We start from the raw sequence: 23675 nt of genomic DNA on the forward strand, positions 1-23675 counted from the left end.
CATCTGGCAATATTTGTCTGAGCCGGGATGACAAATGGATGGTATGTATGTATGTTATTTTTTTTCAATTACTTAACATACCTTTATTCCTGTAAAATTGACTTCCTTTAAGAAGCGTGACAGTGGCAAAGAAGGAACAGAGCATTTTTTTTTCTGTGTACATTAAGTGTACAGTCAGTAGTGTATCATTATCTTCCAAACTAATCCGACAATAATCTGGTCCGTGTTTCTAAAACGTTTGGGGACGGCTGGTATATAGTATTATCAATGTTGCTCATGAGTGGGATGTACTGTGTAGTTAGAGATATAGTAATAATACTATGGGTTAAAACATATCAAGAAGACTACACTTAAAGTGTTTAAACAGAAAATATTCCACAGAAAATTGTGAATAGCAAGAATAACATTGACAAGAGTTACCTCATAAATTCCTCCAAATAGAGACATGAACTTGCTGAGGAGAGCTGCACACAAACTGGCAATGTGGACAAACGGACCCTAGAGAGGAAAAGGGCACAATAAAAATATTTGACAGAAAGAAGAATAAATATTTGAGAGTTAAGATTACAGCATGACCATGACACTTTAGAGTCTTGGTGAAGTATAGTGTTGTCGCCTCCAAAAGTATTGGAACAATAAATCAGATTTCCTTACGTTTGTTATAGACTGAAAACATTTGGGTTTGACGTAGGAAAAAAAAACAAGAGTCAATCAATAGACTTTTTTGCTTTGTTTCTTTTAATTAAACGTATTAGCATTATGATTTTGGACAACTTAAAAGATAGCACCTTCCTTCTGTATGCACGCCGAGCATATGTGCCTGCGGTGTGCCTCTTGAGAATCATTTGTTATTCATGCTGCAGGGATACCAGAAAGTAGGCTAGGTATATCCCGTGTACCGCAGCATTACAAGATTTCATAACCAATTTTGACAACGTTTGAAAAGTTATAAGTTGCAAACAAAGCACACTACACTATCCGTTGTGAGCAGAATTGTTCACCTATGGTGGAATGCTCTTACTGGTTTCACATCAATGTATAATGTCTGGACACAAATTGTTATTTGGGGCTAACTAGTGTGGCTCAGCGTGTTACCTCCTTGCCCAGGGGCATTCCACTGCCCAAGGCGCAGGTTAGGCCAATGACTTTAGCCACAAACGTTTTGAAGGTGAGGTATTCCTTCAGTACAACTCCCCGCAAGATGGTCTTCATCTCTGGAATACCTGAACCTGAAGACGATAGAAATGGTGAAAAAAGAGAAACATCCACCATGTACAGTAGATTTTACCATTAACGTTATTGCAATGTCAACAAATTTAAATTCTAAGCACATTTTAAGAATTTACCTTCGAATAGTGCATCGTTATTCAGTTAAAAGATGACTACTCAAATAGTAGTATTCCAATAACAATATTAGCACAGAACCGTTAAATAGTTGATAAATGATTAATAAAATATATTCTAAACATGTTCAAAAGAAAATTGAAATATGTACAATTGCTGAATCTTGTATCTAATCGTACCAACAGCCTGCGGAGCAAGAATCTGAGTGAAGCCAGCTGAGAAGGTGATGAGTACTACAGGATATGTGACCCAGGCCAGATACTGCAGGAAAACATTACTGTCTAGGCCACCATACATCCACTTCTGTGCTGTGGAAACACATTCACAAATGTAACCCAAAGCATATTGGAACATAAAGAGCATTCAATGTATTTCTAAAGGTTGTATGGACTTGACACCCATGAAGAAAACATGACTTCATCTGTTCAACATGTCTCACCTTGAAGGCAGATGGCAATGCAGAAGTCCACCACCCAGCTGACCAACGCCATGACGAGTCCAAGCAGGATAAGGAAGATCCAGTCCTCCCCGACCCGCGAGATCAGGAACTTCTGGCAGCGAACCGTGCAAACTAAAAGGCAAGACAAGAAGACACCAGGCTCAAAGATCACATATGATACAAAAACGAGTTGATGGCTGCAACAATTATTTTAATCGTAAATTATCAAGGTCTATATTTAATGCCTTGAAATTATTTCTGTTATTTTTCTTCGTTCTGTTTGTGATCCCAAAATAAATTAAGATAATTCTCCTCGAATAAATATCTGGACTTCATTTTGGGCTATGAGAAGCACTTGGTAGCAGGTGTGTGCTGACTTCCATGAGGGATGAATTGGAATGTGATTATAAGAGCAACCACATTATAGTGATAAATGATAAACCGGGAACTAAATCTGCTGGTGAACAAAATGGAGAATGCAAATGCAATGATCTAGCACAGGGGTAACCAAACTGTTGGAGAATGAGCGCTATTTCTTGGGTACTGATGAATGAGAAGGGCTATCAGTTTGGCACTCACTTCAGAAATAACACATTTACTTCTGTTAATTTTAATAATGTTATTGTTGTGTTGTTAATAACACAGAGATGACTATGTCAACCATTTTTGACACTGGTTTAAAAAATATAGATTTTTTTGGAATATTTTGAATTCAAAGAATCATGAAATAAAATAAAGGAAATATATTTAAATGCCCACCTCTTGTGGATATGAAGTCTTTTGGGATCTAACACAATCATCTGCAGGAACTGGTTACAAGTATTGTAATGCATATAACAGTTTTTGTGAGACATGCACATGTGATTAGTAATCAGGTTTAATTGCTGGAACAAAACAGTTTGACTATGACTCATCGGATGTGCAATTGTGTATGCACACACTATATTTCAAAGCAACACTGATACACACAGTAATTCTGTTCTTTCACTTTGCCATTACCAAACTGCGTCCTCATCTCTGTTTTCTACAGGGAAATTTGTCTTGGTAACAACAGTAGGAGGCTCCATGAACTAATGATGTGCACAACCATTTTTCTCATTTGTAGCACGCGGAACAGATGTTTATGTGACACTGATCATAAATTGTTCACCTGTTTTCACCTATGATAGAGGGATAACCAACAACCGAATCTTAATATAAATACAGTATTTACATAAATACGTCTACTGAGTGAAGCAAATGTTTACCATTTATTATACACTCCATTAGATCCTTAATGAAATCACCACTGCAATCCCATTATTGGAGTTCGTATTACTTCTGCCATTCCAAGTAGAAAGCTGAGCATATTACACTACCTATTGGCATTCAGAAACAATTTCTAATTGTCAAATTCTTTACTCACCATAAAACCCAAGAGAACATATACCCCCAGCAATCAAAGAGCTAATTTTATGGATCCAAATGTATTCTACGTAACTTAGTATTAAACTCGTCGCTGTGAAGTTGATCCGACTCTTCTGACAGTGCCTAATTGATTGAGTCTATAAAAAAAAAATTCAAACCTCTTCCTTGTTAAATTTAGGAACAAGAGCATTTGGATTAAAAGCAAAAAGAAGCGAAGGAAAAGTCCAGTTTTGCCTGATTCCACTTTTATGATTGCCATGACCTAAAAGAAATTTAATCTACAAGGACAAATCTCATAAAGATGCAGAGATAACCTCATCACAACAATCACTGAGAAATCCATTTATTTCCTAGTTTAAGTTTGTCTGCTAGGTGAATTGCAGAGTCTAAATTGTCCATAAGGGATGAACATGAGGATGAATGATTGATTGTGGGTACTTTAACCTGTTTCTACATTATTGGGGTGAGATAAAGACACCTTTGGATTTTTTTTCCCCTTTTCCTTCAAAAAAGTCTTGAGTTGATTTTTTGTAGTAACTCCCAGTAAAACTACTTAAGTGCACGAAGGCAGAATGATTTCCTTGTCCAGGATGGCGGCAACTAGCACATTGCTGTTTATTGATTATGTGACAACGGACAGAAGTAACAAGATCAGACGTGTGGAACCCACGCTGGAGAGTCAGTGTCAACTTTGTTTCAAAATGCCGAGAATACCGTTTGTGAGGCAGTGTGCATCAGCTGAGCACGCTATTGACACGATCCAAATTGTTGAGATGAAAATAAGAAAAATGAGCTGAAAACTGAATATTGAGCTTTTGATACCCGAATGCATTCGGCTTTCAGCAAAATAGAAAAAAATGGCCTCAATGTTTAAATATTTTAGAAGATTTGTGTGTATGCAAGGCAGTCAAAGCTTAGTAGGACATTTTCATCTACCAAAGGATGGGTTTGCTCACAAACGGAATAGCTAATTTGACATCCATCATGCAAACCAAGGTCAGTGGTGCAATTTTCCCAGGTGAGGGTTTGTTTGCTTGCTTGTTGAACGAGCTGCTGCACAGAACAAGTTGTGCCTGGATGGCTGCATGTCACACGCATCTTAATAGCAGTGCGCTTAGAATCTTAGTGGGAGAAGCAGCTGTTGTCTGGCACAGCGTGACTGTTGGCTTTGACAGACACAAATGCTGGAGTTACTACCTCTTATTTCATTCTGTGGGGTTTTGCAAACAGGACTGATTAGTGATGACTATTACTTGCAAATGCATCGCTCTTTAAAATGAAAACAACAGATTTGGAGTCAGGTCTGAGCGGAACAAAAATGTGTGCACTTACTGAATAATGCTTAAGTGGTTATTTTGCTGAGCCAATATTTGACATATAGGCAGGTTTTATGGCTAATTAAGCTGTTGACAGATTGCAGAAGTTTTGAATTTATTTAACCCTCCCTTGACTCAGCATCATGAATGACGAAGAGAAGATTTTCTTTTTCAAAAGGAGAGTTAAGGCACCATGTATGCTGAAGAAGCAAATCAATATTGTTCTCATAAGCATTTCTAAATTTTGCTTCTGCTTATTTTATAGGGGTAAATCTTGTCTCTGGTCAATGTGGTGCCAAAGGAATGTCCCTACAGACTGAATAACTGCCTTGTTGTTTTGATGAAATTATGTGTGCAAGCAAGATATTTTTCTTCCTACAATAAATTGTTAGATGAACACGAATGAGTAATCTCTTCTTATTTTATTTTTTTTGAACATGTATTTCAGTTCCAGTCTTGATGCTGGCAATATCTCATGGAAGTTTCTGCACACATGCACACACACATGCACACACACTTTAACCTGCAGATGCATTGCCATCTTTATTCTTGGAGGCATGCAATAAGAATCATGCTACATCCCAATCTATCATTACCTGTTGATCTCCCTTTGCCCTGCTTCATTTGTTCACCCCCAAACCTGTTCTGCCTTTCAGCATATCATATTGAACCACTCACTTAGGCTCTCATTTCTGACTTACCCCCAAGCAACATCCCTAAAATCTTTTTCTTTGCACCTTTCTTACATGCTTCAAAGGTTCGATGTATTTTGCAATCCCTCCCCATACGTAGAGACTTATATTAGCCACGTAACAAGTGAGCCTAACTTCGATTTTGGTGGATACATAAAATATTTAACAGAGGAAAAAGCAATGTATGTGACATGCAAAAAAAATGTGCATACAGTTTTTAAGAAATCCTTGCAGGGGCCATTATTGAGGTTGTTTGTGAAAATGTTGACCAAGTATATTTGTGGCTGTTTTAAATGACCATTAAAGTCAACCATATACTTTTAACTATTCCCTTTGGTACACTTCATATCACAACAGAACCATCTCTTCCAGACTTTGTGATGTTGATATATTTTCCATGCTAATTAGGTCTAAAAGTGATGTTTATGCAAATGTTGTGTGTAATGGCATAGGTGTTGGTCTCAGACAAAACGCCTCTTATTGCAAATCTGTTTACTTGTAAGGTTACAGCCATTGTGCCACCAGTCTTCTATTGTTATAAAATATATCAGTGTGCTAAATGCCACGTAATGGAAATGTACATGAAAATCATGATTAGCATGAGAGATAAACTTGAAAATATTCATCTGTTTATACAGATCAGGACATTTGCGATAGAAATCATTTATGCATTATGCTGTTCTAAAACACAGTAATTCCATCAGTGCTCAACTATTACCATGGTAAATTATAACAATAACTATTTACAAGTTAAGCTTATACAGCAAAAAAAAAAAAAAAAAAAAAAGGCTTGTTAGAGTCACAGTTTGACCCTTGTACAATTGATTCATTTAATTTCCTGTAGTACAAACTGTTTTAAATCTCGAGGGGGGATCTTAACCATGTAGTCAATAGGAAATTGTGTTTGTCCTTAGAGATTCGTCCATTTGATGTCTACTACAACGTACTATGGCCACACAACACGCAAACCAAAACTGGTGTCCATCTCATAAAAGAATACACTATATCTGCTTGATGAAAATGTTTTGCACTGGCAATGTGATTAATGTGCATTGCTCATTTCCTGGATTAAAGTGTGTTGGATCAAAAGCCAAGGGATCTCTGTCTTCATTACATCTTTCCCTCATGCATCCATTTTATCCTTCAGACCTCTGCCAGGAACTGCCCCTTCTTTTGTTTTTATTACTCGTCATCACTCTCTGACTTTTTGCATTTCCCCCTCTCTATCCTTCAATTTATCCAGCCACTTTTTGCTCCCACATTTATGCTCACTCTCTGTAGCCCACCCACACACCAAACCCATCTACTCATCTTTGCTATTGCAGTGTCAGCACTTCCGCACTGCAGTCCTCTGCGGATGTTCTTTGAAATACACTTTGATATACTGTACCTATATTCATCTCTCCTATCTACCATTTATCTACCATACATCTTTTTTCTCAAATGCACGTATGCACGCAAAATAAATGAAAGGTATAGAATATTCTTTATTACTTTCAATTAGATCTTGGGGCAAGCTGTAATAAGGCCAGGATGAGAGCGTTAGTCAACACACAGATTCACTACGGTGAATTTGTGGAAACAATAAACATGTTTGTGTTGACTGCAAAATCTATAGAGACCCTGACGTGGACAAGTTTGTGCAATTCAAATCATATTAATCATACGTTTTATATTTAAGGTGTGTCCAAAAAGTTCCATGTTAATCTTACATTTTATATTTAAGGTGTATCCAAAAAGTTCCAAAAGATAGACTTGAAAGTAATGACATGAAAATGGTCTCTTTCAAAGTAATCCCCCTGGAGTTACACTTTGCCAGCATTTTCTTCATGTAATCCTGGAAGGATTGTTCCAGGATCCTCCTCATCACAGAAATCTTGATATCAACCATATATTTAAAATGGGTGACTTTGACAACCCACTTTAGCTTGGAAAAGAAAAAAAAGAAAAAAATCACACCGAGCCAGATTATGTCAGAAGGGTGATTTTGCTCAATTATGGTGAAAGTGCATTGTCATTGTCACTGCATTTTAGTCAGCCATCACAACACCTTAAGACTTTCTTCTTTTGCAGTTTAATATTTACTTGTGTATTTAAGATCATTGGTGTGCGCAACAATTTGAACGAATAGTCTGACAAATGTTTCATTGGTAATTTCAGCTAGTTTTGAGAAACCTAGATCTGGCTTGCATTTCCAATGAGTGCCCCAGTGACATCATAACAACGCCACATTATTCAACTTGCCAATTAATTCTTCATAGACTTGATGCAGGTCAGTGGGTGATACTTTTTGAACTTTGCTATGGCCAAGTAAAACAAATTTACTCGAAAACTTTTATGCACCTTTCGTGCACAGCCTGTGAATAGTAAATTACAGGTCCGCAAGTGTGGAAGAAGTGGCTAGAGAGTTTGGGCTTTCCTGCTGAAGTTGCTGCCTCTGCGACCCCCACCCCGATGATGGTCAGTAGTTTTATGAGGGCTTTTTTTATGAGGTGAGCCCACGCCATGATATCATATACGCAATAGTGCCACCTGAAGGATTTATGATTACAGGCAGTGATTGTCGGTTTTCAGCCTTGCCAGTTAAATGCAGAGATTTCTCCTAATTCTCTGAATCTTTTGACGATGGTAATTATGAAATAACTAAATCCTACCTAAATATTGTACTTAATCAATCTGATTGTATCCCTACAAAGATGTTCACAAAGTGGTCAACATAGTCTCATCCTTGCTCTGTGAATCTGTCTGGGATGTTCTTTTTATACCTAATCATACTCATCTTTTTCTAATTAACCTATTCACCGGTGTTATTTTGAGCATTCCTCAACCTTTTTTATTGCTCCTGTCCCAGCTATTTTGGAATATGCTGCAGTTATCAATTTCAAAATGAGAGAACATTTTCAAAGAAACAAAACAAAAACGCTCATTAATTTCAACATGTTTTTTTTTGTCTTTGTCGTGTTTTCGATTGATTAGTTGAAATTTGTTTACAAATCATCACATTCTGTTTTTGTTTATATTTTACACAAAATACATTTTTTCAAGAGTATGGCTGTTATGTCTCATAGCAAGTGGGAATGGAAGTTATTAAAGGTTAATAATAAGGGAGCAGCAACACAGGTTTAATGAGGAATTGAAAGTTAAAGGGGCAATTTGTTGTTTACTTGTTTACCAGAGATAAAGTCCTGGGGTGGTGCTTCTAGAACATATGGATACCCTGACCCTGGAGGACAGATAGACCACAGATGATAATTATCATAAAGTACAGTATTTGTTGAAAACAGATAATCAGATAGTCAATTATTCTGATACTTCTTCATCCAATGTATATTTAAAAACAAAAATAAAAAAAAGTTTATATTTGCAAACTCAGCAGCCTATTATATGGCTAAACGACAGGGACATTATTGGGAAGATGGATGAAGACATGAAGAAAAATATGGTTCTCTGGGAGTGCTTGAAAAGTAGTCATGCAAAAAATGAGAACGAAAGGGCAGGAGGTGTCAGAATAGGATAAAAAAGTGTTGAAGAAAAGTGAGAGTGAAGACTGTGGCTGTGCAAATTGGAGGCTGTTCTTACAAGCAATTGGAGCAAAAAAGACTAAAAGGGTCACTATAATTGATAGACCTAATATTATGAATTTATAATTTATGAAATATTTAAAATTTAAATTCAAACAACTGTTATAGCAGCCAAGATCACTGGTATTTAAATTTGTATTAGAATTAGAGTTCAGCTAACGAATGGATGGATAAAACAAACAAAAAAAATATGGTAACCATTAATTAAGGGCAGATTAAAAAAGATGGTGGCAGAGAATCGGTATCTGAAGAGGAATTACAATACAGGCTCGAATGGCTTTACCCTATTTATTTATTTTATTAATTTTGTGTTCTGAGAAGGGAGCCATCTATAAAACCATCTTTTAAAATACCCCCCTACACAACCCCCCCCCCCCCCCCACAAAATCAATAACAGGATTCATAAAAATGTTACCTTTGAATATAGTTCGAGTTGCAATAAGGTAAAACACTTCATATCCAGCATTTTCATGGACAGATTTTTCTTAATTTACAGTTTGCTGATCATATAAACTAGCTTTTACTGTAAGCCACTGACCCAGTATTTCATGAGATGCGATCATCATTATGATCTCAGCATGGTCACCACCTTCTAAATGCTAAAAAAACAACAGGCTCCACGTTTGCCTTCCTCTGTCTGGAGTGGAAGGAAACAACCTAGATGAGGCATCATTAATTTAAATATGCAAATCCATCCATCCATCCATCCTGACTTGTTTTTAAAATTTGTACCACAGGGGCAATATGAGTATGCTAACCCTAATGGATTATGTCTAAACTCTACACTTTTATTACGAACTGTCCAATAATGACAAAATCTGCAATTTTGTAGAAGACAGGGTATAACAGAATTGTTTATGAAACTGCAACAAGGACATATTAAGTCTCGTAAGTGGGAACATAGTTTTTTACCTTCCAATTGCTAGATGTTTTGGAAATGGTTTGACAATATATTTAAATATTCACACAAAATTTCATAGTCGGAACTTAGGTATAGCAAATTTTGTTGTGACTCATCAAACTTTATCAGCATAAGAAGCACGTGCTGCACTTATTGGACTTGAAAGTACCTGTATGAGATTTGTGGATTTTTTTTTTTACTTTTTTTTTAACTAAGAATGACAACAACAAAAAAAGCAATCTTCCTTGTTCAATGCTTGACCCACACTGTGGACTACAAGCTGTAAAACAAAATTACAACTACGACTCAGTTGGCGACTTGGGACAAGAGTAAACGTCATCACTATTATCTAAATCTCTACAACAAGTATTCTTATGGCTGCATCTTGGCTGAACCTAAGATTGTCGGATTACAAAATCAATGTAAGCCAACACTGTGTATCAAGGACTCCCTCAATGCCGTAACATTCAGGGTTGAGTACAGCATACAGAATAGTGCCAAGAACCACTATAGTGAAACACTTTGCAACAACAGTCCAAGATTAACACACACACACACACACACACACACACATGCACGCAGACGCTGCACGTGGCACTGACCCAAATATTGATCACGGTGTCTCCTTGGTTACCTCATTTAATTTAATTTTAAAACTTTCCCACACCACAGTAATTGGCGAACAATGCCTAAGTGTGTGTGTGTGTGTGTGTGTGTGTGTTGTGCTCGTATTTCATTACTTCTGGACTGAACTGATTGGCAGACGGCACTAGCGGTGTTTAAAGAACAAACACACACGCACACAGGTCTTGTGGTGCGCATACAGATGATTAGTTCATTTGAAATGCAGCAATTATTCACAGAATAAAAGGTGAATTTCAGATGTTTTTTGCTATTCCCTCCTAAATGGCTCTGACAACATGTCACAATCCATTACCAAACTGGGGCTATAATTTTGCACACTGTGCAGGTGCTTTCATACACTCATGTGAACCCATTGCCCACTCAAACACAATCATGCAAACTATAATGAGACAATGTACATTTATCGGTGTGTGTGTGTGTGTTCCCTTGAACTATACATTCAACCAACCTATGCCAATCCAAATATCTTTTCACATTCTAACAAATGGAACAGGTGGCATAAAGTAGCTGAGTGAGAGAGAGGGATTAACAAGGCTGAGAGGGCATACGCAGGGAGACGGCTTTTGGAAATCAGGAGAGACAAAGAAAAACAGGAAATGACGAAGTATTACAAGAAAAGAAGAAGAAAGTGCAACTGTTGGTCGCTAGGCGCCTGCATGTCTCCATAGCAACATCAGGCACCAGACTGAGCTCCTGCTGACATCACACTTGATGCGAAACACTGCACGTGGATAAATGCATGTGTCCGCAGAACCAAATAAAAGCAGGAGGACAGGGTGAAGAAAAGAAGACCAGTAGAAATGGGGAAATGAACAGAAAAACATAATCATATAACTGTGTTTACGTCAGTTTCAGGCAGACCAGATAATATTGAAGATAAAGTTGTCATCTGCTACACTTCCACTCTATGTAGTATGTGGGACATTTGTCCATGCTTAAACCTGAGCGAGTTCCTGATTTAGAAGATCAGTTGTAGTTTAGAGTGGATTAGAAGGGTCACGGCTCTATGCAGGCCAATCCGATTTTCATCAAATTGCATCAAACACAAAATCGCTTGAAGTTATGTTTCACTTAAGGGGCCAAGATGAATTCTGTGTGTCTCAATATTTTTTTCAAATAGTGTGTCATATGAAATAATGGGAAACTAAAATGGTCTTTAGAAAAAACATTTAACAGAGTAGCACATACACTAGTCAGACAAAACTCTATTGAATAAAAAGTCACTGTGTAATGCTGCGCCCTGCTGGCTATTATAGGTACAATAAAAGGCATACACGAAGGTGGGGCGTTTTACTCCAGGCCCTAAACGACTTGGGAATGGAAAACTTTGTATCTTTACATGCATACAGTAAATTGTAAAGTGTAATTGTGTCCATCAAATACATTGCAGGGAAATATCAGCTCCCTCACAGATTTCTGTTGTTTTGAAAATCTATCTTCTAAAATCAAATCTATCACCAAGCCAATTTTAATGTCTAATTAAGACCAAACTTGTTTCGTAATACAAATGGAGCTGCTTAAAAAAAAATCCTTGACCCTAGAAGATCAAATGACTAATGACTACTAAAATAACAGTTAAAGGAAGGAGATAGACATAATAAAATGGTGAAACCGCAAGACAAATTACTTGTTTTTTTCTGCAGTCTGAAAACATTTGGTTTTGATATTAAAATATGAACCACATTTTATTTTTATCATGAAGATATTTTTAGAAGTAGCAAGAAGATAGGTCAGGCTGGAATTTGTCAAAAAGTACAGAGACAAGCTTCAAACATTCTTGACAAAAATTAAACCAAAGTGATGAAAACTTTGCAGAAATCATGGTTTGACCTTACATGGCTGCTCCTGGTACAAGTTTATTAAATCTTCGCTGATGAACAACAGGAATGCAGCGGCAACATGTACTCTGTAGTCTACAGAAACATTTTGTCTTTAAATTTAAATAAATTTTGCTTGCTAAAAAAAAAAAAAAGCTAAAGCTTAAGAAAGTTTATAATAAAAAAAAAAAAATAAAATAAAAAAAAAAAATCAAACAACTGAAAGAGCCTTCAGGCAGAAGAAAACCTGGAAAACACACCACATAAGTAGTATGCTATAGTTCAAGGTCAGAGTCCCATTTCTCGCAAACTAAGCATTTATAATCAAACATTATTCGCCCAATTCTGGCTCAAATTTTATTCTAAATCTGGTCAAATGTTCACATCCAATTATGTTCATTTTGCTAGAAATAATGTGTATCAGATGTGGGTTTAAATACTTGTAATAAAAGTAACTGTTAGTATCATCTTGTGTTCACTTTTTGAACTTTTTTTCAGTCTACAGCAAAACTTTAGCCTCACTGTTCTAATACTGCAGAGTTGAAGTTTAGCTGAAAAAAACTAAAAATTGGGAAGTTGCAATGATGGCCACATGCCTACAAAAATAATGATATGGTGAAAGTCAGGCATATAAGGAATGTAAAGGCATTGTAATTCCAAGTCACTTCCTGTTTTAACTCCTAACCTCTGTGTTGTAAGGACACTGAATGATTTATCATGACTGCTGGTGCAGTTTGCCAACTTTGAAAACTGCAGGCAAAGCACCTTCATGAAACCCCTTAATAAATATTTCATTTAGTAAAGAAGCAAAAACAACCGTGTTTGACACAGCTTTGAAACCAAGAAGGAAGGAAACCTTCCCTGGAAGACAATCCAAACTAGGATCTTCCTCAGAGATCAGTGAAATTCAGCGAGAGGCCTTAAAGTGGAAGTTAATCGAAACACTCTTTGGATTAATATTGTGCTTGTAGAATATGAAGCGGAATAATCCACCTGTTAACAGCCATCCAAGGAATACAGTTGAGTATATCCCGTTGCCTGGTAATAGGTAATGACAATAAAGCTGATTGATTGATTGATTGATTGATTGATTGATCCATAATTTGTAAATGGAAGTTTGGAACAAGCGAGACTCTCAAATAAATGGTCGCACCTCCATCAGAAGAAGACGGCAAGGAGGGGACGGAAAAAAAAAAAATGATGGTCACTGTCAGAGTTCCAGGGCTCCTTTATAGGAAAGAGAACCTTCCAGAAGGACAACAATCTTTTCTGCAAGCTACCAAAAAGTCTCTCCTTAGTAGAAAGGCACATGGTAGCCCCCCTGGAGTTGGTCAAACACACATCTTGTCTCACCAAACTACCAGACCAGAATAGAGACAATTAGCCGGCCAGTACCATCCCTATAATGAAACATAGAAAAGGGAGCATCATGCTGTCTATTTGTTTCAGAGTTTCCACAGAAACGTCACAGAGCCGACGGACTGAGGCAATGTTTCGTCTTTCAGCAGGACAACGACCCGAAGCACAGAGCCAAGATAGTAGTGGCTTTCGGACAACTTTGTGAATGTCCTTGAGTAGCCGAGTCAGAGTCCACACTTGGTTGGATTAAAATTCTCTGTGTAAATTGTAGTACATGAGGTTTTGTTTGTAGAGTGTGGAGGAAAGAAAAACATATATTGCATTTTGGAATAAGACTAACAACAAAATCAGGAAAATGTGAAGCACAATGATTTTTGCAATGTGTGCGCATCGTGACAAGAGTTTTACTTCCATATGGAATCTCTGGATCAATTTTTATTGAATTTTTATCACACATGGTAGTTGGAGAAGTCGTCGCATCTATTACACGTGAGGCAAGCTGCTTGGGGACAACCTTTATAATTATCTATATTTATTATTATTCATTTAGGATTACTGGAAGCTGACTCGTGTGTGTGAAACAGAAAAGGTTTTGCATGAGATAAGACTTATTTCGGGACACAGGAATACATAAAGGTGAGATAGCATATGTCAATGATGCTATGTGAATTGAGTATCAGTAGAGGGTGCTAAATTTCCAGAGAAAAGATTCCTGCACCAGGATGGAGGTATACGGAGCAGGATAGGAAGATGATCTTTCATAATTTGTCACATAGACCAAGAGGCCACGAAATAGGTCTCATTTGCAATTTCGTGTCTTGGAAATGCATCCATTGTGCATTTTAGGACACATGTTCAAAAGGGATCATCATTGCTTTTTCTTTTTGTGATCTTTGATACATATACTCGTGCGTCACACTGATGTGTATGATGATATCACCACAAAAGGAACAGATTAAAGTTTCCGCAGATTCACAGAGAAGGAAAATTGCTAGAATATAGAATTTATCTTTTTTCTTCTATTTAAGAATTTTTCAAGAATTTATACGGCTCAGAATATCCTACAGCACAAAAAAGTGCAGTTAAAAAAAAGAATGCTAACACCAACAAACTGGTCGCATATTTTAGAAATAGGAGCAGGTCTATATAATAATAATGTGTGGCTGGTCTCTTAAGTACTAACAATGAGTCCTGACACTTACTGCGACACTTAGCACAGCGTCCTTTGTCATATTCCAGCAGGTCCAAGTTTCGGCTTCGCTCACTGATCGAACGCCTCTGCCCACTCTCCCTCAGTCGAGCTGCTTCTTCTTTGGCGAACACCCCCAGCTCCTGGGTGTAGCGCCCATACATCTGGAAAAAGTCAGAGTAAAAATTAAAAAAATGAAAGGAAGAAAATACAGGTTGTTGTACAGCATGACAATTAATATTCCAAAAATGTGTCCACAATATGGCCAAAAGGATTGTTCTCTTACCTAATTTAGCAAATGACGAGAAATGTGTGAGTAGTTTACATAAAACGGAACACAAAAGACAGATTGTGTGCCATTTTGTTTCTTTAGGTGAGATTACAGAGCAGCCACCGAAAATGACCAGAAAGACCTGTGCACCATGAGAAACAATTCTTTATATCTGGGGGGCATGAAATGAAATGCATGGAATGAGCATAAAGATGAGTAAAAGCACACAAATAAATTTAGCATGGATGCCTAATTACATACAGCAGGGGTGTCAAACTCGTTTTTTTTGCAGGCCGCATTGTAGACGTAGCTTCTTTCGGAAGGCCATTATGACTATCAACCCAAATAAATGTATGAGCTCATATTATATACAGTAAAAGCTACAAAACAAACAGACAAATAACTCGTTTTCAAATCAGACGAGTAAAAATTGTTCAAATATTAAAAAAAAAAAGATATTAAAAGTGAAGACAATTTGCAATTCTAGTAATGACACACGAATTTGATGCACAATTTATCTTCGCGGGCCACATAAAATGATGTGGTGGGCCGTATCTAGCCCCCGGGCCTTGAGTTTGACACCTGTGACATACAGCCTTTAATAATGAATGAATAAAAGTTAAAAACATTTTTTAAAAAACACTGTGCAAAAGTTATCAAGTCAGCAGTGCAAGAAACAGGAAGTACCAAGTACCACTTCAGCTAGAACACCCCTCCTTCCTTAATGCTATTGGCCAGGAAGAGGGGCACCAGTCGCAACAACAGAATGAAGGACAGGTAAAAAGGTCACAAAGAATGAGTAGCATGCGATTTGCTGAGGTTTGATAAACAGACACATTAAATGTCTAGCCTTTTTGGCGCCTATGAAACACGCACTTTGGTTTCAGTCAGGGCATCCAAGCAGAACACTCAGTTGTAATTTTACTGGCGCACCAAGTATTTTAGGTGTCTTTGTTTATTGGTGTAACTTCAGGAGACAAATAGACAAAGAAACATGAAAAGGAGCTATTCATTGACCTCATTAGATCACTGTTGAAAAAGACAAAAACGAAAAGGAGCTATTCAATGGCCTCATTATATCACCGTTGAAAAACAAGGACTCAATAAACAAACATGAGAATGGTGATGTTTCTGATCTCACAGTTTGGTAAGGCAAAATCTACCATATTTTCCGGGAATGTTTGCCAAATTTTTCAAGTAATAGAAATTAGATCCAAACAAATAAAAACTTCATCTATCAGCCTACTCTGGCTCCATAAAATCCCTCAAGGCTAACATCTGACCAGGAGAGGAAAACAATCACATCCAACCAGAACAATGGGATTGTTGTGTATACTCAGAAATCCTCAACTGAGCCTGTTCTCTTGGGCTTGTTGATCCAAGATAAACACGATGTCCTCGACATTACCCTAACCAATGTCCTCTAAGAAAGGACAGGCGCATGAAATCACTCCTGTAACGTAACCGTCTGATAAAAACAGCACGGCCCTTTTTTTAGTGAATTAATAAAGTCTGACTGTTAAAGTCCCAATGATTGTCTATCTGCATGAATCACAATATTGACAATACAGTAATTTACTCAAAACAAGTATAAAGGAATAGACAGTTTATACATGTTGCTTGTGGCCATAAAAAAAAAATAACCAAATTACTGAAAATGGGAATACTATTGAGGTACTGTATTTTTCGCCCCATCAGGCGCACTGGATTATAAGGCGCACCCTCACTGAATTTTTTATTTTAGAAATTATTTCATATATAGGGTGCACGTACTGAAACATTTTGGCAGAGCGCTGTGTACAACCAGTATGGATCAACAAATTCATCAATTGATCCATATATAAGGCGCTCTGCATTATAAGGCGCACTGTAGTTTTTTGAGTAAATTTCAAGTTTTTAAGTGCGCCTGATAGTGAGTACCGTATTTTCCGCACTATGTTTGTCCTGCATATTATTCTAAATCTGCAAAATAATATTAGGGCTACTCATAATGTAATATAGGGCATAGGAGGGAATTAATCAGTGGCTGTGGGACCCATGCCTCCAGTTGCCCAACCCTGACTTCAGATTCATACACACCAATGTTTGACAATTTGTTTTACCCATTTGAACAGCTGCGAGAACTAATGTGCAGTGCCAAGACGAAAAAAAAAAAGTATATGAATCGCAAAATGCTGCACATGCCAAGGGCTAAAAACAGATCAAGAGAGATATGCATACAGATCCAGGAATTCATCCCAAATGACCAGAAGACTCCCGCTTCAGATGATTACCTTCAGAAAAAAGGAGCTTATTCATGAGATTTTTACTTCTGTGAGTGGAAAAGCACAATTTCCTGTAGCTTAAGAAACAGTGCGAGTGGTATTTAGCAATTTGTAGATATATTCTTGAAATTTCCAAAACTTAAAACAAATTTGTAAGAAAATCAATCATTTTCAGTGGTAAACCAAGTAACTTACACCAGAAAGAAAGACGTACTTACATCAGGCCAACAATGTTTGCCCTTGTTTCAGTTCAAAACAAATGATTAATTCCTCATCTTTTATTCCCTCAACGCCCCTGCATAGCTTCCCTGTGATTAATTGCTCAATGATTTGTGATCCCTCCCACACAAGTTTACTGAACCAATTTGTGATGTTTTGCTCTACATTCTCTTCCTGAAATATTAATAAGCCAATTCGGATTTAGTTAATTTTCCAAATGGCCATCAAATCCATTTTGTATAGCACTTATCCACTTTAGTGTTCTCAGGGAGCTGGATCAAGTCACATAATTGCAGCAAACTCCTTTTGATACCACTCAAATAACTGTCCACCATTTAATTTGCAACTCCGTGGATAAGTTTCTGCTGGTATGGCAAAGAGCTGCTATCTACCGTTATTGACCTTTGTTTTTCACAGTTTCTCATTAGCTACGTAGAGCTGTTGAGAGCACAGTGTGCACCAAATCTTAATAATCTTATTCTTATCTGACAATAGACTAATTATCAATTATTTTACTTTAATTATTAATACAAATTATTCATGTACCCCTCCCTTGCGGTGTATGGACATGTGAGTCTCAATGCACTGAAAAGGAAATCACTCCCTTAGAGGAAAGTTCTCATACGAACATAATAGTGATATTATAAACGTAATTGTATACTTTTACCACGCAAGTACTCAGAAACAGTCGCTGCACAAAAATCTGAATAACTGAAACGTTACTGGTATCAACAAAAAAAAAAACTGTGTATTGTTGAGACTGAAAAAGGGAAAGGTAAAAGGATGCACAATAAATAAAAGTTTTTTCTATGGCCCTGTGGGGGCACCCTAGGAGCCTAATAGAGGAAGTCTTGTGTGCTTATGCCAGACTGCCATGCCAACCTTTTAGGCCTCTATTGCACTCACCCAGAGTTGGACAAGACTTCAAATAAAAGCAGGATGGATGAAGGACAGAAAAGTAAGAGGGAGAAGAAGCTACAGGAGGCACTTAAAGTAGCATGAACCTGAGCATGAAGATGGCCAATGGAGAGTACACAAATACTGAATGTGTGAGAGGGTGTTTGACAAATATAAGACTACTACCAGCAGAATTCATGTGAGTTTTTTAAGTCGATAGGTTGTAGAAAGCAAAGACAGAGAGAACACAAATAATGCTGTGATTGGTAGACGAAACGACAAGGCCTTCAGACCTGCTGCCCCGATGAATCCAATTTGATAAAAGGATACATTAAAGTTCAAACACATCTTGTAAAAAAATAGATTTATGCCCATTGTTATGAAGTATGTTCATTTTCTGGCAAATTAATTCTTAATTTACATTTAAATCGCCTCTACTTTTTATTAGTGCTTATTCAAGTAGCCTAGGAATAACTGTGTTTCCTTTTCCTAATAATAGGACCACTGACATTCTCAGCTGTGCATGAATCACTGGTTGAAACACTTGAAAATGTAAAATGTATCCATTTAAAAAAGGAGTATGGACAACGGGGGTATATTTCGAGATTGAGAATTTTTCTGTTACTTAGTTCAGATTATAATTAGTGATGGATGATATGAAATATTTCAACCGATACTGATAGTTTCCTACTTTGAATGGCCGATACTGATGAACCATTTTTGTGTGTGTACTACAAATATACATATATGTAGGCTCCATCTTAAAGAAGAAAACATTTCAATTCCACCTCTCAATGTAGTGGGGTCAGATGACGTAAAAAAAAAAGAGGCCAGTGTTTGTTTGTTTGTTTGTTTGTTGTTTAATCGTGAAATAATGCCAAATGAACAAAAATAATTGGTTAATAAAACAGTAATTGGGGAAAAAGAAACCATTCGTAATACACTAACAAATGCAAATGTATCTGTTATTTGATTAATCGATAAAATAATTGATTGAGAAATCGATTCTGACAGCCCTTATTGGCTGACGTGAAAAAAAACTACATTCAGTTAAATGTTTTATTTGTATTGCTGAGCTGTATTTTTCAATTTCAGTGTCCTGCTTAATATTTAGGATTTGAACTTATATTATTTTTCCCCACTTTATTTTGAACAAAGACTAAAACTAAGTTGCCAGTTTTATTTTTTAAATTTATTTTCTTTACAAATGAATATGAAATCATAGAGTTGTTTGAATTGCATTTTTTATTTCAGTTCTCTATTGCAGTCACTTCTTGCTTTTTGTCAGAAATGAACAAAGGGTTTTTAAAATTATCTATAATTGGTTTAAAATAAATCTCATGTATTGAAAGTGCTGATGGTATCAGTTACTCAGTATCAGTGAATACCCAACAGTTGAGTATTTGCACCGGTATCGTTCTGGGGAAAAAAGTGGTAGTGAACATCGCTAATAATAAGTCCATCATTGTAATATATTATTGTCATATATTACACATACTTTGCCTCAAATTGCTTCTGGTGATAAAATTGAGTGAAACATAAGTAACAGAACAAACATGAACAGACAATAGTCCCAGTGAGAAAAGACGTGAGACAAAGTGAGAAGAGGCGGGAGGGAGACACATTTGCACACAATGACTCCCAGTGTTTCTCTCAGAGTCTCTTGCACGTGCTTGATCAGGATGTGGGACAGCACCGCCATGGCACTGCCCTGCACTGGCCCCAGTGCACACACTCTGGGCCTGGGGACGCTCGATCTGGAAAAACTCATCACTCATGTCCGACTTCAAAAACACAGCTGTGATAATATCAGGCCTAAGAAGGTGATGAAGAACAACTTGTTGACACAAATCTAAGGACAGAAAGCAACCAAAAAACAAATGACTCTTGAGTTGCTGGTGGAATAATGGAGAAGCGAGGGGGGTGAAATCTGATAGTCACAACATGATTAGAAGATCATGTGAGAAAGGGGAAAAAAACAGAGACTATGAGAAAGTCAAATACCAAACCAGGTGGGAGGATAAACAATAGAAGACACTCCAAATGTAGGCTCAGAAATTCTCACGCACTCTGAGACATGCAAAGTGGATGCAGAGGAGAGACACTGGTTAGATTCTCACCGTTAGAACCAAGGAAGGCTGTGCTTGTTTGTATTTATGTAATTTATTTATCTGAGGTTGGTCCCTAAAAGTAAATTCGATCAAATGCCGATCCATAATAGCAATAACAGATTTACTTCCCCAGTCTCACACTCATGCATGCATGATTGCACTCTCAAATGCTACAAAGCTTTTTCATCTTAATCATGTGCCTTCAGATTAGCTTGTTGAGAATTACACATATGCTTAAATATGCTAGCAAAAAGTACAAACATCTTGCATCGCTGACAAGATTGACACAGAGAAGACCACAATTTGCACTTTAATGGGTGGTGTTAAATTCAAGGCCCGGGGTCCCGATCCAGCCCACCCTATCTTTTTTGTGGCCCCTAAAGGAAATCATGTATATCTACTTCAGGTTACTTGCCAAATTCTGTTCCATAATTGACATTTTTCAAAACATTGAGCGATTGCAACCACTTTTTTGCTACCTAACCACTCCTAGCATCACCACGTGATGAACATTAAAATAAATATTAGACTAAGTATACATGTATGTATTCATCAAACAGAAGACAGAGAATTTACTTACACTTCATACACTCGTGACATTTGTGGGACTAATGAGAATTGTTACCAGTGTCAACACAACCGCCTATTTTAAAAAAGATTCAACCATCTATTCAAGAAACACAAATAACCATAAGAATAAATACAATCAAAATTGTACTCCAAAATGTGGGCATATTTTAAAGCAACAAACAAGATTTCTAGATGTACCTATTTGTAACGCTAAATACTAGTACGGCCTGCACAATTAATGAATTGATAGCTACGCTAGATCATATGACTGGCAACAACATTAGTGGGGAAATACACAGCACGGGCCTGACTAATATGTGCTGTTAAAAAGAGAAAAGCTTCCTTGGTGACTGTCATCTTTGTGTGCTGAGATAACGTCTGTTTATTGCTATATGATTTATGGGATTTGCTTTTTAGTCACAAGTGAAATCATTTTCCAGCACTAACTTGTGGAAAAAGTTAGTGTTTAAAGATAGCTAACAAGTCACACTAGGTCATTTAATTGTTATTATTTTAAGTCAAATACACAGTCTACATTGTAAATGTATACAACAATCTCATATGTACTTTATGTGTGAGTTTAAAACAGGGATGGGAATCCCTGGTATTTGATATACTGACACACAGGTTGAGATTTAATTTAAAAAAAAAATTATATAGTGTATGTCAGGACGGATTGGTTCTATGTTTACTTAAATGGGCTATGATAGGTTAGACGATGGATCTCAATTCTCAGCACAGATTTTTCCTCCTTTATACCATCATAACAGAAGTGACCAAAAATAAAGAAAAATTAGATGAACCTCTGTAGCCTTGCGAAAAGTGCAGCAGTGCACATTTAATAAACCCCGGTGTTAACAGCTGTCTTAAAAAAAAATATGAAAACGGTCTGTATTGTGACACTGCATTTAAATCATTGATGGCTATAGAAGTCAAATATCTATTTTAACTGGGCTAGCAGTGAATGAGTTCTTGTTCACAACATTCGGGGAAAATTGAGCATCTGTGAACACTACTTTTCTATGAGGAGAATACAGAAGGAGCTTGACTGCAGAAATGCTATTTGATGAAAAGAGTAACACGAGAAATGAAACCAGAAGTATGATCTTAACGTTACGTCTGGAGCACAGTGTGAAAACTCTCGCTCTTGGTATAAGATATGAGCAACTATAAATCCTCATAAAAGATTCATAGCTTCGCAGTAGCCATTCCACAACTCTAAAATCTAAGATATAGATATCATTCTGGCTGTGCTGCACCCATCTATCTGACTCCTCAAAGTCCATTTGGTCATAGCATATTTCAGATGTCTTTTGGTGAGTGCACCCTGCATTCTGGAGATACTTTAACCACAAGACTGAGGGAATGCAGCACTAGCTTTATCGGTAAGAAAATATTATAGGAGAGTAACACACAATGGTTAACTCACACAATGATGACAAAGTACCGGCCACAAGGGAGTCAAGTATGTTTCTCAAGGAACATTTTTACAGAGTTGAGGGAGATGTGGATGGAACCTACAATAAACATTGTGCACATGATTGGCCAAAAAATATATTATTTATGACTCAGTAGATAGTTTCTGGATATATTGACAAATATTACCGCTGGCACACACACAAATATCTTCAAAGAAGATTCATAGAAAATATTCTAACTGAAAACAAGGACTTGACTTCATAAAGTCAGTTCCTATCAGTGATCATATGACCCAAAAAATTTGCCAACATTGTGCACTCATTAGTGTTGGGCATCAAGAACTAAATATGCAGAATCATCAGATTATAAAATGTCCTTGCTAAAATTCTATGCCTCGTTCGCCATGTGGAAGAAGTCGCCAAACACGAACGAAGAATGACCAATAGGAAATGTGCACACGCAAAGCATAGCCCATCACCACCACCAGACCTGAATGCACAGGAGCTTAACTGGAGCCTACCAGGAGGCAAAAGTTGGTCGGGCCAGCACAGCCAATTTCTAGGCGTCCCTGATGGGGACCCGTGGTGGAGACTTTGGATGTGCACCGGGCCCTTTCCAGGGACCTCTGCGATGCCACAGTGCTCAGTACAGTTTTATAATCCAGCAGAAACCCCTCAAAAAGTGCAATAAAAAGGTGATGTTGAATGACATGAGGAAAGTTGCAGACATGTGGGTGATAAGTAAGTCAACTGCAAAAAAATAAAAAATAAATAAAAATTGGAGGGTTTCGCACCAAGGTCAGGGGACCAAACCTTCTAATTTTATCAAGAAGAAAAAATACTCTAGCTTTTATTTTATTTTGAATATTTCCATCACAGTCCAGTGTACCATTGTTACCATTGTTTCACCTTCACCTTATCTTATCACGTTATACCCAGTTCAAACAATCTGACTACAGTCAATCAACTTGACACTTTGATGATTGTTTCAAAGTTATAGTAAGTCAAATACACTAAAAGTGTCAAATCAAATATGCAGTAACCGTATTTTCTGGATTATAAATCGCTCCGGAGCACAAGTCGCACCAGCCATAAAATGCATAATAGAGAAGGAAAAGACATATACAAGTAGCATTTTGGGGGGAACTTTATTTGATGAAATCCAACACCAAGAAAAGATATGTCATCTTGAAAGGCGATTTGAAATAATAATAGAATAGAGGAAACAAATTCAG

At 37.1% G+C, this 23675-nt stretch overlaps 1 protein-coding gene across 3 annotated transcripts in view; it reads right to left on the minus strand.

Annotated features, from left to right (window-relative positions):
* LOC148395226 (chloride channel protein 2-like) overlaps positions 1 to 23675 on the minus strand; it is a 68427-nt gene that overhangs the window by 37244 nt on the left and 7508 nt on the right. For all 3 annotated transcript variants that reach the window (XM_088380902.1, XM_088380903.1, XM_088380901.1), the window contains exons 2-6: positions 14704 to 14854; positions 1784 to 1915; positions 1524 to 1652; positions 1096 to 1229; positions 421 to 498 (exon numbers count right to left, since the gene is read on the minus strand). In XM_088380902.1, coding sequence (XP_088237028.1) covers positions 421 to 498; positions 1096 to 1229; positions 1524 to 1652; positions 1784 to 1915; positions 14704 to 14854 — 624 coding nt within the window. The remainder of the gene's footprint in view (positions 1 to 420; positions 499 to 1095; positions 1230 to 1523; positions 1653 to 1783; positions 1916 to 14703; positions 14855 to 23675) is intronic.

The sequence above is a fragment of the Syngnathus floridae genome, chromosome 7 (assembly GCF_059516105.1).
Source record: "Syngnathus floridae isolate MCC-2025c chromosome 7, RoL_Sflo_1.0, whole genome shotgun sequence".
In the NCBI taxonomy this organism is placed as follows: domain Eukaryota; kingdom Metazoa; phylum Chordata; class Actinopteri; order Syngnathiformes; family Syngnathidae; genus Syngnathus; species Syngnathus floridae.